At 64.8% G+C, this 15,786-nt stretch overlaps 1 protein-coding gene across 1 annotated transcript; it reads right to left on the bottom strand.

Annotated features, from left to right (window-relative positions):
* Positions 1–3,342: 3,342 nt before the first annotated feature.
* PARP6 (poly(ADP-ribose) polymerase family member 6) lies at positions 3,343–14,117 on the bottom strand. The gene is made up of 22 exons (XM_059823831.1): positions 14,100–14,117; positions 11,968–12,045; positions 11,725–11,819; positions 11,019–11,079; positions 10,795–10,885; positions 10,633–10,699; positions 10,212–10,361; positions 9,831–9,984; positions 9,353–9,406; positions 8,363–8,458; positions 8,184–8,276; positions 7,983–8,108; positions 7,813–7,878; positions 7,584–7,651; positions 7,287–7,335; positions 4,976–5,088; positions 4,802–4,874; positions 4,565–4,634; positions 4,119–4,198; positions 3,938–4,001; positions 3,699–3,783; positions 3,343–3,616 (listed from the first exon to the last, which is right to left on the bottom strand). The coding sequence occupies exons 1-22, from the start codon at positions 14,100–14,102 to the stop codon at positions 3,514–3,516; spliced, it is 1,839 nt and encodes a 612-aa protein (XP_059679814.1). The 5' UTR covers positions 14,103–14,117; the 3' UTR covers positions 3,343–3,513.
* Positions 14,118–15,786: the final 1,669 nt, after the last annotated feature.

Genomic DNA, 15,786 nt, shown 5'->3' with positions numbered 1-15,786 from the left:
TCTCTCTGTCCTTTCTCTCTGTCCCTCCCTCTGTCCTTCCTTCCTTCCCTCCGTCCCTCTCTCCATCCTTCTTTCCCTCCATCCCTCTCTCCATCCTTCTTTCCCTCCATCCCTCTCTCTGTCCTTCTTTCCCTCTGTCCCTCTCTCCGTCCCTGTCTCCATCCTTCCTTCCCTCTGTCCCTCTCTCTGTCCTTCCTTCCCTCCGTCCTTCTCTCTGTCCTTCTCTCCTTCCTTCTTTCCCTCCATCCCTCTCTCCTTCCTTCTTTCCCTCCATCCCTCTCTCCATCCTTCCTTCCCTCCGTCCCCCAGGACACAGGCTAACGACCCCTTCGCTGTTTTGCAGGTCGGGCGTCCCGTGGTGTCTGACGACTTTCCCCCTCCCCAAGTGCAGTATCCAAACCTGTAACTCTCTTTCTTTGCAACACATCCCAGAAGAGGAAGAGGAGGAGGAAGAAGAGGAGGAGGAGGAAGAAGAGGAGGGAGGTGATGGAGAAAACGGCGAAGAAGAGAGCCATTCTGGTCGTAACTTTTCCTTTCTTTTTTGATTTTTTCTTTTCCCAAACCGGTCTTGTTTGTTTCTTAACGGGAACAAGAGAGCGAGGAAGACAAGGAAGGAGGAGAGCGATGTGGCGCCGGGGCTGAGATTCGCCGCTGGCCGCTCACCGGGACTCACCGAATCCCTCGCTGGGAGAAAGGACGACGGCCCCGGGGCGCCCGGGATACGATCTACCTTTGTGGTTGTTTTTTTTAAAGCACTCATTTGCTGCTACCGATTTCCCAGGAGAAACGAGGAAAAGAGGCTCCAAACGGATTCTTAAACCAAAGCCGGTGGGACGGGACCAGCCTCGGGCGCTTCACCTGGAGGATGCTTGTTTGGAGAAGAGAAAAATGGCAAGATTTTCTTTTTCCCCACGTCGGGGGGAAAAAAAAGGATCAAAGGATGTTGGACTTATAGAAGATATATATAAATAAGTATATATATATATATATCCCATGGAGCAGGGTGGCGGGACGCGCGCTTCCCCCTGCTCGTCACTGGCACAGGGACATAGGATTACTTGTTTCAGAGTCATATCATTCCTTAGAGTTTAGGGACCAAAGGACTATTGCTTTTTTTAAATATATCTATAAATAAATTAATTTAAAAAAAAACAAAACACACAAAAAAAAAACCAACCAAAAACCAGGAAAGAAGAGGAAAAAAAAACCCCTAGAAATTAATAAGGTTGAGAAAAACCTCGGGCGTTAAGAGCTGCGAGCGTTTCCTAGAGGGCTCGGTTTCGGGGGGCCCATTCGCGGGGCTCAAGGGCTCAGTTTCGGGGGGCTGATTTGCAGCCGGGGATGGGGGGATGCGGAGGGGGGAGGTTTCGGGGGGGCTGCGGTGGCTCCCCCAGCCCCACGGCCCAGGCGGGAGCCGGCGGCGGGGGAGACAAGTTGGTCCAAAGAGCCCTTCGGTCGCCTCCGGGAGAGGGCGAAGCGATGCCGGTTCTTTGCGTTTTCGGTTGGTTTGGGGGGGTTTTGGGTTTCTTTTTTTTTCAGCCAAAAAAAAAAAAAAAAAAAAGAAAAATGTGAGGTTTCGGCAGAAACGAAGCGAAGCAAAATAAACTTATTTTGTCAAAATCGTCACCTTGGTTGGTTCTTTGGAGCGATCGCTGCCGCGTCGCACCACCCACATTCCCCCGAGAAGACGATGCCGGTGACCCCTTTTTGACCAGCTCAACTGTGGCCGGGCCGAAGCATCCGCCGGGGATTTGGTGAAGCCGGGAGAGGAGCGTGAGCCTCTCTCTTTTTATTCGCTTTTTTCCCCGGAATTACTGTTTTCCGGAGGAATTCACCCCGGCTGCGGAGGGGGCCGGGGCAGGACCCGGCCCCGGGGTTTTGCAGTTCTTGCCGAGCGATTGAGCTGCTGGAGGACGTTGGTGTGTCCCGTGGGACGTCCCTTCGCGGCCGCCTCCCTGGACAAGCCACTGCGGTGATTGTGGGAAAGTGCCTCGATTTTTTTTTTATTTAAGGGGGGGAAAAAAACCCCAAACACACAAATTTAAGCAAAAAAAAAAATGGGGTGGCCGGCAGGGCGGGTGGCGAGGGGACAGCCACCTGCCCAGTGTCCCCCCTGCCTGGGTTTGGGTGGCCGTTGGGGACATCAAGCAGCCAGTGCCGGACAATTGGTGGTGGACGGATGTTGGGGTCCCTCCGTCACCCCCCCGAGGGCAGGGGACACCGGAGAGGTGACGCCGAGAGTGCGCCCGCCGGTGTGACGAACCCGTTGGGTCTCAGCTAGTAACTGTACCTAAACCGGGATATTTTTTTAAGTCGAGTCTTAACCTTTCTTTAAAAATCCTGGTTGAAACCAACACCCGCGTCTCCAGCGGGGCGGCGAAGGGCTGGTTTGGGGTATTTATTTTTATTATTTTAAATCCCTCAGACCCTTGAACCCCTGGGGGGGGACCCCCGCGTCCCTGCCCAGTGTCCCCAGGCAGCTCCAGGCTGATGCTGGAGGAGCTGCCGTCTCTTAAGGGCTGGTATTTTACTGCCGTGGCCTCGTGCTGCCGTGACCGACCCGGAGAGCCCCAGCACCGGGGGAACCTCGGTACCCAGCTACCTCTGCCAGCCCCCCGCCGCCTCCCGGGGGTCCCCGGGCTGAGCCCCCGCAGCCTCCGGGGCTCCACCAACGGGTTTTCGTTCGGGTTTGGGTGTAGCGGGACACAGCCGCGCTGGTGCCGACTCTCTATCCGTGTAGTTGTTGGGATCGACTTGGGCCGAACCGAAGCGCGGTCCCTGGGAGGTTTCCTTCTTGTTTCGCACGTGAGTTTCTGCCGCGGCACCGGTCCCTGCGGGGTCCCGTCCCCGTGGCGTGGTCCCACGGCCCCGCTGCGGTCCCATCCCTGAGGCACAATCCCTTCTCCATGGTGTGGGCCCTGTGGTGTGGCACAATCCTTTTGCCATCATGCGGTGGTGGCGTGACTCCCTCCCCGCAGCCCCATCCCTTTCCCAACACCCCATCAAATCCCTACAGCCCTTTCCCTGTGATCCCATCCCTTCCCCACCATCCCGCCCCTTCCCCACGATCCCGTCCCCTCCCCACACCCCCAGGCTGTTTAAATACTTTAACCACACCGACACAGATTCCTTTTCTCTTTTTTTTAACTCTGTTTTTTTGGGTTTGTTTTTTTTTTTTTTTTTTTGCTTCGGTTTCTCGTCATCATCGATAAAAACGCCGTCGCTGCCGACGCCAGGAGGGGCGGCCGCTGGCCACGCCAGCCTCCGTGGCTCCTTCTCCACGCTGCCACGGGGTCGGGGACACCGGGGGACAGGACGGGGAGGGGACAAGGGACCGCTAAACCCGCCTGGTGCTCGCCGGATGCTTGACGCCTATATACAGGGTGGAGCCGCTGGCGTCGGCCCCATCTCTGCCCTGCCTGGGCGGCTCCAAACACGCTCGTCCTTCCCTGGCCTCGCCCGGGGTCTTCGCTCGGTGCCCGGGGGGGTCCCGGGGGGGGTCCCTGCCACCGCTCAGTTTGTGTACACCTGAGTCCCGATCACACGCATGATCTCCTTCTGGATTTTGGGGTCCTGAGTATTGATATTGGCGTCTCCCACTTGGCCGTCTTCGTACCTGGAAGGGGAGAAGGGGAGGTAAGGGGGGGTCCCGGGGGGGTCCCGGGGGTGTTGGTGAGGTGGGCGCAGCCGGGACTCACACAAAGAAGAAGCGGGTGCAGACGTGGTCCGAGACGGGGCAGACCCAGATGTTGCCGTGTTTCTGCAGGTCCTTGGAGGTGATGACTGCCGGGGGAAGGGGCTGTCGGACGGGGGACAGACGTCCCCGCTGGGTGCAGCCCGTGGGGGGACCCTCCCTCCCTCCTCCGCCCACCGGCTCAGCCAGGGACGTGGGTGCTGCCCGGCCACCCCTCTCCGTCCCCCCCGTGTGTCCCCGCACCTTCGCAAAGCGCGATGCAGTTCAGGTTGCGGCTCTGGAGGAAGCGGGACTGGATGGAGCGGGTCTGCGGGGAGAGCAACCGGAATTACTGCCCCGGCCGCGCTCGGCTGGCCCCGTCCCCAGCACCCGTGGGTGCCGTGTCCCCGTCCCCATCCTCCCACGGCGTCCCCCAGCCCGTCACCTGGGGGATGGTGTTCATCCGGTTGTACCTCTGCACCAGCTCATCCTTCGAAGGCATCCGGTGCTGCCCTTTCCCCATCCCTGCGGAGAAGCGAGGCGGCGGCCGTCACTCCCGCGCAGGGAGCACCCCTGGGGTGTCGCGGGGACACATGCCACAGAGGGGGACGGCCGCTCTGGGTGCTCCCGCCCTGCGGCCAAACCCAGGGAACCCCTCAAAAGTGGGCGCAGCGGCTTTCGGAGCCTAGAAAATGTTGGGATTTTAATTCCCTGACGCATCGGAAAGCCCCAACCCGGCTGGGATGAGGCCAGCGCGGGTGGGAAGGATGCGGGATGCTGCCCACTCCCACGCAGCTCCTCCGGCCGGCACGATGCCGAGCATCCCCGGACCCATGCAGGGAGTGGGGATGGGAGTGCAGGCAGGACTGGGCAGCGCAGGCAGCCTCTTACCTGAGTATCCAAAGGAAATACTGGAGATGGGGCTCAGATAGATGCCCTTGCCATAGGCTGCTCCATGCAGCTTGCAGGAAAACACCAGGGTGAGCGACGTGGGGTCACCCCGACAGCTTGGGCACGGTGGCGGAGGCAGCCCGGCCTCTGCAGGCAGCGCATCTCCGGCTGCCTGCACCCCTCCCTGCCTGCCTGCCTGCCCCGGGGCGCGGGCTGTCGGGCGCGAGGGAGCGTTACCTGCAGTTTGGTGTAGGAAGCGTTGACCAGCCCGTTGCGGAGGATGGAGTGCCAGTTCTCAATGTGAGAGCCGCTGGAAAAAGCCAGCCCAACGTCAGGCCCACGGCAGCCCCACGGCAGCCTGCCCCACGGCAGCCGCTTGGGAGGCTTCCGCCGTCCGCTCCGGCAACTCACTGGAAAGCGAAGGTGCTGCCGTAGAGTTTCTTGGCGGTGCGGAACCGGGCTTCCTTGGCCGGGGGGCTGCTGAGCAGGAGGAACTGGTGGGAGGTGTGCATGAACTTCAGCTGCTACCAGGGGAAAGGGAAGAGCAAAGGCGGCGCCGGCGGGGAGAGAGGACGGACAGACAGACAGACAGACAGAGATCATGCACGGCAGCCTGGCCCCGTGCCCGGCCCAGCCCTGCTTTGGCTGTCCCAGGTTTGCCAGGAGGGCCCGTGGCATTCCCCGTCTCTTGTCCCCCATCCCGCAGCCCACGCCCAATATCCTCCATCCTCCATCCCATCTCCTGCTTCCCAGCTCTCGCAGGCTGCAGACCCCATCCCAAAGGCTGCACCCTACATCCCAGACCCTTGTATCGCCCATCCCATAACCTTACATCCCTCATCCTGTATCCCGCATCCTCCATCCTCCACCCCACAGCCCACACCCCACACCCTATGTCCTGCATCCAGTACCCTTCATCCCGCATCCCATATCCTACATCCCGCATCCCAAATCCCACATCCCGCATCCCATATCCCACATCCCACACCCCAATCCCATACCCTTCATCCCACATCCCAAATCCTACGTCCCGCATCCCAAATCCCACATCCCGCATCCTATAGCCTGTACCCTGTATCCCATATCCTACATCTCACCTCCCATATCCTGCATCCCACCTCCCACACACTACGTCCTGCATCCCATACCCTACATACCCCATTCCATAGCCTACATCCCATACCCTCCATCCCACATCCCATACCCTCCATCCCACATCCCATACCCCACATCCCATACCCTCCATCCCACCTCCCATACCCCACATCCCGCCTCCCATACCCTCCATCCCACATCCCATACCCCACATCCCATACCCTCCATCCCACATCCCATATCCCACATCCCGCCTCCCATACCATCCATCCCACATCCCATACCCCACATCCCATACCCTCCATCCCACCTCCCATACCCCACATCCCGCCTCCCATACCCTCCATCCCACATCCCATACCCCACATCCCATACCCTCCATCCCACATCCCATATCCCACATCCCGCCTCCCATACCATCCATCCCACATCCCATACCCCACATCCCATACCCTCCATCCCACATCCCATATCCCACATCCCGCCTCCCATACCATCCATCCCACATCCCATACCCCACATCCCATACTCTCCATCCCACCTCCCATACCCCACATCCCACATCCCATACCCTCCATCCCACCTCCCATACTCCACATCCCACCTTCCATACCCTCCATCCCACATCCCATACCCCACATCCCACATCCCATACCCCACATCCCATACTCTCCATCCCACCTCCCATACCCCACATCCCACATCCCATACCCTCCATCCCACATCCCATACCCCACATCCCACATCCCATACCCCACATCCCACCTCCCATACCCTCCATCCCACCTCCCATACCCTCCATCCCACATCCCATACCCCCCACCCCACATCCCATACCCCACATCCCACCTCCCATACCCCACATCCCACATCCCATACCCCACATCCCACATCCCATACCCTCCATCCCACATCCCATACCCCACATCCCACCTCCCATACCCTCCATCCCACATCCCATACCCCCCACCCCACATCCCATACCCCACATCCCACCTCCCATACCCCACATCCCACATCCCATACCCCACATCCCACATCCCATACCCCCCATCCCACCTCCCATACCCTCCATCCCACCTCCCATACCCCACATCCCACATCCCATACCCTCCATCCCACATCCCATACCCCACATCCCACCTCCCATACCCCACATCCCACATCCCATACCCTCCATCCCACATCCCATACCCCACATCCCACCTCCCATACCCCACATCCCACATCCCATACCCTCCATCCCACATCCCATACCCCACATCCCACCTCCCATACCCTCCATCCCACATCCCATACCCCCCACCCCACATCCCATACCCCACATCCCACCTCCCATACCCCACATCCCACATCCCATACCCCACATCCCACATCCCATACCCCCCATCCCACCTCCCATACCCTCCATCCCACCTCCCATACCCCACATCCCACATCCCATACCCTCCATCCCACATCCCATACCCCCCATCCCACATCCCATACCCTCCATCCCACCTCCCATACCCCACATCCCACATCCCATACCCTCCATCCCACATCCCATACCCTCCATCCCACATCCCATACCCCCCATCCCACCTGCCGCACCCACACCCCACCCGGAGCCCGGCCACCCCCTTACCCTGCTGAGGGGCAGCTTGACGATGTGGGATCTGTTGCTGGAGATTATCCTTGGGAAGAGGAGGAGGAAGAGGAGGAGGAGGAGGAGGAGGAAGGTCAGAGAGGGTCCCGAGCCAGGAGCCGTGGCAGAACCCGCCCTGAGGCCGGCGGACGGTCGCAACCCCCCGGGAGAAAGGGGCCGAGGGGTGGTGATGTGGATGCCCGGCTGCCCCCCACCCCATCCTCTGTCCTGGGGGCCGTGGGGCAGCGGGGAGGGATGTGGGGCAGCGGGACGGGGCAGCAGCACCCTCGGCCTTACCACTGCAGGAGGGGATGGGCCAGGGGGTCCAGCTTGTCCATCTGCTTCTTGATCTCCAGGTAGGACCCCTGGCAGAGGCGAGAGGGGGTGCGGGTGGGTCCCCTGGCACCCACCCAACCGTGGGTGGGTGCAGATCGGCACCAAAATGCCACCCCTGGCGAAGGACCCTGCACCGGGGTGGGGGGGTCTCACGTGGGGCCACGGGTGGTGCGGGGCCACGCCGGCGTACCTGGGTCATCTCCCGGATGGACATCACGCTGTCCAGGGCCTTCTGCAGCCGCTCGTAGTTCTTCTTCTACGTGTGGGGCAGAAGAGGGGCGGCCGTCGGAGGGGTTCTCAGGGCTCCCCCCAGCCCCATCGACCCCCGGCACGGCGGAGCGTTGGCCCCCCGGCACTTACCTTGGGGTTGAAGGCAAGTGTTTTGGGGTCGTTGGGGTCCACCACAGAAGGGTAAGGCTCGAAGATGATGCTCTTGCGGGGGGACTCGAGGGCGGCGCGGCACATGGCCACCAGCAGGTCCACCACCTTGGGGACAGAGCACGGGGTGAAGGGACAGCGCCCCGAGGTGACGGCGTGGTCGTCCGCCGCACGCGCCCCTACCTCGGCACCCGTGGCCACCTCCTCTGCTGCGCCGGACATGACGCCCAGGGTGTAGAAGGAGAAGACACAGAGTTCCCGGGTGCACACCGCCGGCTGCGGAGGGGACAGGAGCCATGGGGAGGGTTGGGGACAGGGACACAGGGTGACAGCCCGTGCCCACCGCGTCCCTCTGGCCGCACCTTGAGCATGGAGCCGTTCTGGAAGACGTGCTGCTCGTCGCACACCACGCAGTACTCGTTGAGCGTCGGGATCCGCTGCTCCGCGTACTTCATGATCTGAGCGGGAGGATGGTGGGAGTCAGCCCCTGCTCGGGAGGATGATCCGGCAGTGGGATGGGGCTGAGAGGGATGTGGGGCAGCAGGGAGGATGCTCCGGGCAGTGGGATGGGGCTGAGAGGGATGTGGGGCAGCAGGGAGGATGCTCCGGGCAGTGGGATGGGGCTGAGAGGGATGTGGGGCAGCAGGGAGGATGCTCCGGGCAGTGGGAAGGGGATGAGTGGGATGTGGGGCAGCAGGGAGGATGCTCCGGCAGTGGGATGGGGCTGAGAGGGATGTGGGGCAGCAGGGAGGATGCTCCAGGCAGTGGGACGGGGATGAGTGGGATGTGGGGCAGCAGGGAGGATGCTCCGGGCAGTGGGATGGGGATGAGAGGGATGTGGGGCAGCAGGGAGGATGCTCCGGGCAGTGGGATGGGGCTGAGAGGGATGTGGGGCAGCAGGGAGGATGCTCCGGCAGTGGGATGGGGCTGAGAGGGATGTGGGGCAGCAGGGAGGATACTCCGGGCAGTAGGATGGGGATGAGAGGGATGTGGGGCAGTGGGAAGGATGCTCTGGCAGTGGGATGGGGATGAGAGGGATGTGGGGCAGTGGGAAGGATGCTCCGGCAGTGGGATGGGGATGAGAGGGATGTGGGGCAGCAGGGAGGATGCTCCGGCAGTGGGATGGGGATGAGAGGGATGTGGGGCAGTGGGAAGGATGCTCCGGCAGTGGGATGGGGATGAGAGGGATGTGGGGCAGTGGGAAGGATGCTCCGGCAGTGGGATGGGGATGAGAGGGATGTGGGGCAGTGGGAAGGATGCTGTGGATCAGGATGGAGCGCAGCAGGACACGGGGCCGTGGGGAGGACGCTCCGGGCAGCGGGACGGGGCTCCGCGGGATTCCGGCCACTGACCTGGACGAGGAAGCCGTACTCCAGCGTAGGGACGTTCTTGCAGTGGCCGCCGACCTGCGCCGGAGCCGGAGGGGAGCCAGCTGCGTTATCCCCTTTCCCCCACGCACCCCCACCTCCGCGTGGCACTGACAGCCCCCAACATCCCCCCACCCCGGCACAGCGCACCCCCCGACATGCCAACACCATCCCCGGGGACGCAGCCGCATCGCGGGAATGGCACCGAGACAGAGGGAAATCTCTGCCGGACGCCACGGCCGGCGTCCCAGCTCACCCACCAGCACCCAAGGGTGCTGGGGACAAGGCGCGGGGGCCAAAACCCCGCAGGGCGCTCCCCCCAACCCAAGGGGGTCCCAGTATCCCGTGTGAAGCCATCCAACCCTGCAGCGGGGTTCCCGGGAATCCGGGAAGGGAAAGGAGAGGAAAGCAAACCCCGAGGCGGGGAGGCACCCACCAGGATGTTGAAGGGGGCGACACCTGCCTGGGTGCTGGGGGGCGGGTAGCCGAAAACCTCCACTTTGGGGTTCTTCACCGTACAGGAGACGGAGCGGTTCATCAGGCGGTTGACGCGAGCCTCCGGGATGCCCAGTTTACCCTTCAGCACCGAATCTTGGATGACGGGAAAACTGGGAGACCTGCGGGCACGGAGTCCCGCTGAGCTCCCCGGTTCGTCACCGTCCCCTACTCCTCCGTCATTTGGCACCGAATTGACCCTTCGGCTGTTTTTTGGGAGCAACCGGCACCTCCTCGGGCTCTGGGAGGGAGGAGCAGCGTCCCAGGGGCGAGGGGGGAAACTGAGGCACGGCGCCGGGTCCCCAGCCAGGGTGGGGGGGACAGAGCTTGGTCCCTTGGGGACACTTACTTGGGGATGGGGGAGAAGATGCTGAGGCCAGCACGGAACTTCTTGATGGTGCCGCTCGTCTTGAACCAGCTGTGCCGCTTCTCCTGCTGCGTCTTCAGGAAATCGTTGCTGAGATGTTTCCATTGCTGGGACGTGAACATGCCCAGGATCCTGGCAGAGAGGTGGCATGGGTGCCCAAGCAGGGTGCCAGCACCCATGGGTGCTTTGGGGCCTACTGAGCTTGATGTATGAGTGGTCCATGCCACCCAGTTCCTCCTCTTCCCCACCCAAAACTGGTGGTGAGCCCATCACGGGGCGGTGTGGCAGGTAAAAGGGGGTGGCATGGGGACATGTGGCACCCGGCCAGTTTCGGGGCAAAATGGTGACCCCGTGGCCCACCCCACCCACCACCCTTGGGTGCCCGTTGTGTTTTGGCTCTTACTTCTTCAGCTGCAGCCCCAGCCCGAAGCCCTCCTTGTTGGACGGCTGGAAAACCTCGATGGACGGTTCTGCGGAGAGAGAGGGGAGGACAAGCCGTCGGTGCCACCGCCGTCCCCGTCCCGAGGGCACACGGGGACACCGTGTCCTGCCCGTCCCCACTCACCGGGGCCATCGAGGTACTGGGAGAGGGAGAAGCGCAGGCGGAGGACGATGGGCTCCGTCCGCAGCACCTTCCACGCCGTCGCCACCTCCTCCTGCCGACGGAGAGCCGCGATTCAGCACGGCCGCGGGGACCCCCAGCCGGGAAGGGAAATTTGGGGACCCCCCCGGGGCGTGTGTCCCTCCTCTCCCCGTGCCAATACCGGCGGGGACACCCTGGGGACTCACATCGAGGAAGGTGATGTTCACGTGGAGGTCGATGTCCACGTCGTCGATGGTCCCGTACTCCCTGCGAAGAGACGCGGCGCCGCGGCGGGGGGATGGAGCGAGGCTGGCACGGTGCCGGAACCACTGCCCGGTGCCCGCCGTGCCGGGGCGGGCAGGATCATGGGGCGACGATGGGCACACGTGGCTCCCCGTGTATCAAGCGTGTGCACCCTTGAGAGCGGGATGGCACGGGGAGAGCACCCGGATTGTGGATGGGTGCCCGGGGATGGCATGGCCGGGTGCTCAGGGGATGGCATGGTTGGGTGCCCCGGGGAGGGCACAGCCGGGTGCCCCAGGGATGGTACGGTCAGGTGCCCTGGGGACGGCACAGCGGGGTACCGGGGGATGGCACAGCCGGGTGCCCAAGGATGCCACTGCTGGGTGCCCCGGGGATGGCACAGCAGGGTCCCCCAGTGATGCCACGGCTGGGTGCCCTGGATACGGCACAGGTGGGTGCCTGGGGATGGCACAGTCGGGTGCGCTGGCTATAGCACCGCTGGGTGCCCAGGGATGCCATGGCTGGGTGTCCTGGGAATGCCATGTCCGGGTGCCCTAGGGACGGCACAGCCGAGCGCCCAGGGATGCCACGGATGGGTGCCCGGGTGCTGCCGTGGCCAGGTGCCCTGGGGTTGGCACGGCCGGGTGCGGGGCTGGCGGGAGCACCCACCTGACGGCCACGGCATTCTCGCTGTAGATCTCCTTCACGGCCTCGATGTCGGCGTCCAGCTGCGGGTGACGGTACAGGTCGGCGGCACAGGTCCCCTGCGGCACAGCACCCCGTGGCACCATCAGACCCGCAGCCCCATTGTAGCCCCACACTCAGGACCGGGTGCAGGTTGGGGGTCCCTGAGCCGCCCCATAGCACCCATGGGACCCGGCACCCAGGGCACCCAGCACCCGCGGCGCTTACCTGGACGCCGTAGAGGAACTCCTCGGACTCATTGTCCCCGTCGGAGTCATCATCCGTCCAGTACTGGCCCTTGAGGTCCTGGGGGCAGAGGTTGGGGGGCAGTGGATTAGGGGGAGCAGAGAGTTGGGGGGCAGCAGGGATGGGGGGAGAGGGTTGGGGGGAGCAGGTTATGGGGGAGAAGGTTGGGGGGAGCAGATTAGGGGGAGTGAATTAGGGGGGAGCAGGCTGGGGGGGAGTAGGTTGTGGGGAGTGGGTTGGGGGGATCAATTTTGGGGGAGCAGTTTGAGGGGCAGTGGGACGGGGGTGAAGGTTGGGGGACGGTGGGATGGGGGGCAGTAGGTTGGGGGGAGCGGGACGGGGGAGCAGGTCGGGGTGCAGTGGGTTGGGGGGCGGCAGGTTGGGGGGAGCAGGATGGAGGGAGTGGGATGGGGGCAGCAGGATGGGGGGAGCAATTTGGGGGGGCAGCAGGATGGGGGAGGAGGTTGGGGGGAGCTGGATGGGGCGGCAGGTTGGGGGGGTTGGGGGAGCAGGATGGGGGGCAACAAGATGGGGGGCAGCGGAATGGGGGGCAGCGGGGTAGGAGGAGAAGAATTTGGGGGGTCGAGTGGAGGGGAATGAGATGGGGCAGCATTTTGGGGGGCAGCAGGTTGGGGGGCAGCAGGTTGGGGGAAATAGGATGGGGGGCGGTGGGATGTGGGGGAGTGGGTTGGGGGGAGCAGGATGGGGGGCAGCAGATTGGGGGGCAGCGGCGTGGGGAGAATAGGATGGGGGAGCGGGATGGGGGAACGGATTGGGGGGAGCAGGGTGGGAGGACGGTGGCAGTGGGTGGGGGGCGGCGGGATGGGGACAGAGGGATGGGGACAGTGAGATGGGGACAGCGGGCGGGGGGTGGCGGGATGGGGACAGCAGGTGGGGGGCAGTGGGTGGGGGGTGGTGGGTGGTGGGCAGTGGGATGGGGACAGTGGGATGGGGACAGTGGGTGGGGGGTGGTGGGATGGGGATGGTGGGATGGGGACAGTGGGTGGGGGGCAGTGGGTGGGGGGTGGCAGGATGGGGACCGCAGGATGGGGACAGCGGGTGGGGGGCAGTTGGTGGGGGGTGGCGGGTGGGGGGTAGCGGGATGGGGACCGCAGGATGGGGACAGTGGGTGTGGGCGGTGGGATGGGACGGTGGGATGGGGACAGTGGGTGGGGGGCAGCGGGTGGGGGGCAGTGGGATGGGGACAGTGGGTGGGGGGGTGGTGGGATGGGGACCACGGGATGGGGACAGTGGGTGGGGGGCAGCAGGTGGGGGGCAGTGGGATGGGGACAGTGGGTGGGGGGGTGGTGGGATGGGGACCACGGGATGGGGACAGTGGGTGGGAGGCAGCGGGATGAGGACAGTGGGTGCGGGCGGTGGGATGGGACAGCGGGATGGGGACAGTGGGTGGGGGGCAGTGGGATGGGGACAGTGGGTGGGGGGCAGTGGGTGGGGGGTGGCGGGATGGGGACCGCAGGATGGGGACAGTGGGTGGGGGGCAGTGGGTGGGGGGTGGCGGGATGGGGACCGCAGGATGGGGACAGTGGGTGGGGGGCAGCGGGATGGGGACAGTGGGTGCGGGCGGTGGGATGGGACAGCGGGATGGGGACAGTGGGTGGGGGGCAGTTGGTGGGGGACAGTGGGTGGGGGGCAGTGGGTGGGGGGCAGCAGGACGGGGACAGTGGGATGGGAACAGTGGGTGGGGGGTGGTGGGATGGGGACGGCGAGTTGGGGACAGCGGGATGGGGACAGTGGGTGGGGGGTGGCAGGATGGGGACAGCGGGTGGGGACAGCGGGATGGGGACAGCGGGTGGGGGCCGCGTTCGGAGGCGCTGGGGGGGCCCCGGCCGATGGGGAGGGCGGCCCACCCCCGTCAGCCCCGTCCCCCCTCCCGTGCCGGGGACAGGGGGACGCGGGGGGACGTGGGGGGACGCGGGGGGACGCGGGGGGACGCGGGGGCCTGTCCCCCTCCCGCCCCCCGCCCGAGCAGGCCCCATCCCTCCGCCCTCCCTGCGCCCCCCCGGCCCTGGGGCTGCTCCCTCCGCCGGGCCGCGGGCGGGGGGCTCCCCGTGTCCCCCTGTCCCCCCACTCTGCCCGGCGGGGACCCCCCTCACCATCTCAGCGGCGGCCGCCCGGGCCTGCCACCGCCTCCATGCTGCCGGGCGGACGGGCGGCCATCGGGCCTTGACGTCAGGCCCCACCGCGGGCCCGGGCGCCACCGCCGTCACCCGGCAACGCCGCTGCTGACGTCACCCGTGGGGACCCCCACACCCCCCCCCTTACACCCCCCCGGGACCCCCCGACAGGGCACCGGGGACCCCGGGATCGGGGCGGCCATGACGGGACCCACGGGGTTGGCGGGGGTCCCCAGCGGCCCCAGCACAGGGTCCCCGCGGTCCCCGCGGTCCCCACGGCCCTGACGCGGGGTCCCCCTCAGTCGCCAGCCCGGGGCCCCCCTGGGGCGGACATCTTGGGTTGGCACCCTGTCCCCGTGGCCCAGGACGGGGTCCCCGGTGTCCCCAGCTCAGGGTCACCATGGTCTCAGCACAGGGTGGCCATTTCGGGTCCCCACACAGCTGGCATGGTGTCCCCATGGCCCAGGACGGGGTCCCCAGTGTCCCCAGCTCAGGGTCACCATGGTCCCAGCGCAGGGTGGCCATTTCGGGTCCCCACATGGCTGGCACGGTGTCCCCGTGGCCCAGGATGGGGTCCCTGGTGTCCCCAGCTTGGGGTCACCATGGTCTCAGCACAGGGTGGCCATTTCGGGTCCCCACACAGTTGGCATGGTGTCCCCATGGCCCAGGACGGGGTCCTCAGTGTCCCCAGTTCAGGGTCACCATGGTCTCAGCACAGGGTGGCCTTTTCGGGTCCCCACACAGCTGGCATGGTGTCCCCATGGCCCAGGACGGGGTCCCTGGTGTCCCCAGCTTGGAGTCACAACAATCCCAGCACAGGGTGGCCATTTCAGGTCCCCACACGGCTGGCATGGTGTCCCCATGGCCCAGAATGGGGTCCTCAGTGTCCCCAGTTCAGGGTCACCATGGTCCCAGCACAGGGTGGCCATGTTGTGTCCCCACGTGGCTGGCATGGTGTCCCCATGGTCCCAGCATGGGGTCCCCAACGTCCCCATCAGGGGGTCCCCAACATTTCCAGCCTGGTGTTCCCACGGTCTCAGCACAGTGTCCCCAGTGTCCCCAGCACAGTGTCCCCATGGTCCCAGTGCAGAACATCCATGTTGGGTCCCCAGTGTCCCCAGCCCGGGGTCCCCAGTGTCCCCCAGTGTCCCCCAGCCCGGGGTCCCCAGTGTCCCCCTGCCCAGGGTCACCATGGAACCCCACCTCAGGGTCCCCACAGTCCCTGCACAGTGTCCCCAGTGTCCCCAGCACAGCGTCCCCATGGTCCCAGTGCAGAACATCCATGTTGGGTCCCCAGTGTCCCCCAGTGTCCCCAGTGTCCCCCTGCCCAGGGTCACCATGGAACCCCATCTCAGGGTCCCCAGTGTCCCCAGCACAGTGTCCCCATGGTCCCAGCGCAGAGCACCCACATTGGGTCCCCAGTGTCCCCCAGTGTCCCCCAGTGTCCCCAGCCCGGGGTCCCCGATGTCCCCAGGGGGTCAGTTAGAGGCTCAGCACCCTCCAACACCACCCCAAAACACCCCCCCCGGAGAGAGAGGCCCCGACCCCAGCCCTGGGGGTCACCAGCGCCCCGGAGCGTTTGGGGGTGCTGTGAGGGGTGGGGGGGGCGCGGCCCCTTTAAGAGCGGCGGGACGAGACGCGGCCCCTTTAAGAGCGGCGGGGCGGG

Source organism: Gavia stellata, chromosome 13 (assembly GCF_030936135.1).
Source record: "Gavia stellata isolate bGavSte3 chromosome 13, bGavSte3.hap2, whole genome shotgun sequence".
NCBI lineage: Eukaryota > Metazoa > Chordata > Aves > Gaviiformes > Gaviidae > Gavia > Gavia stellata.
This window is presented reverse-complemented; position numbering and strand designations above follow the sequence as displayed.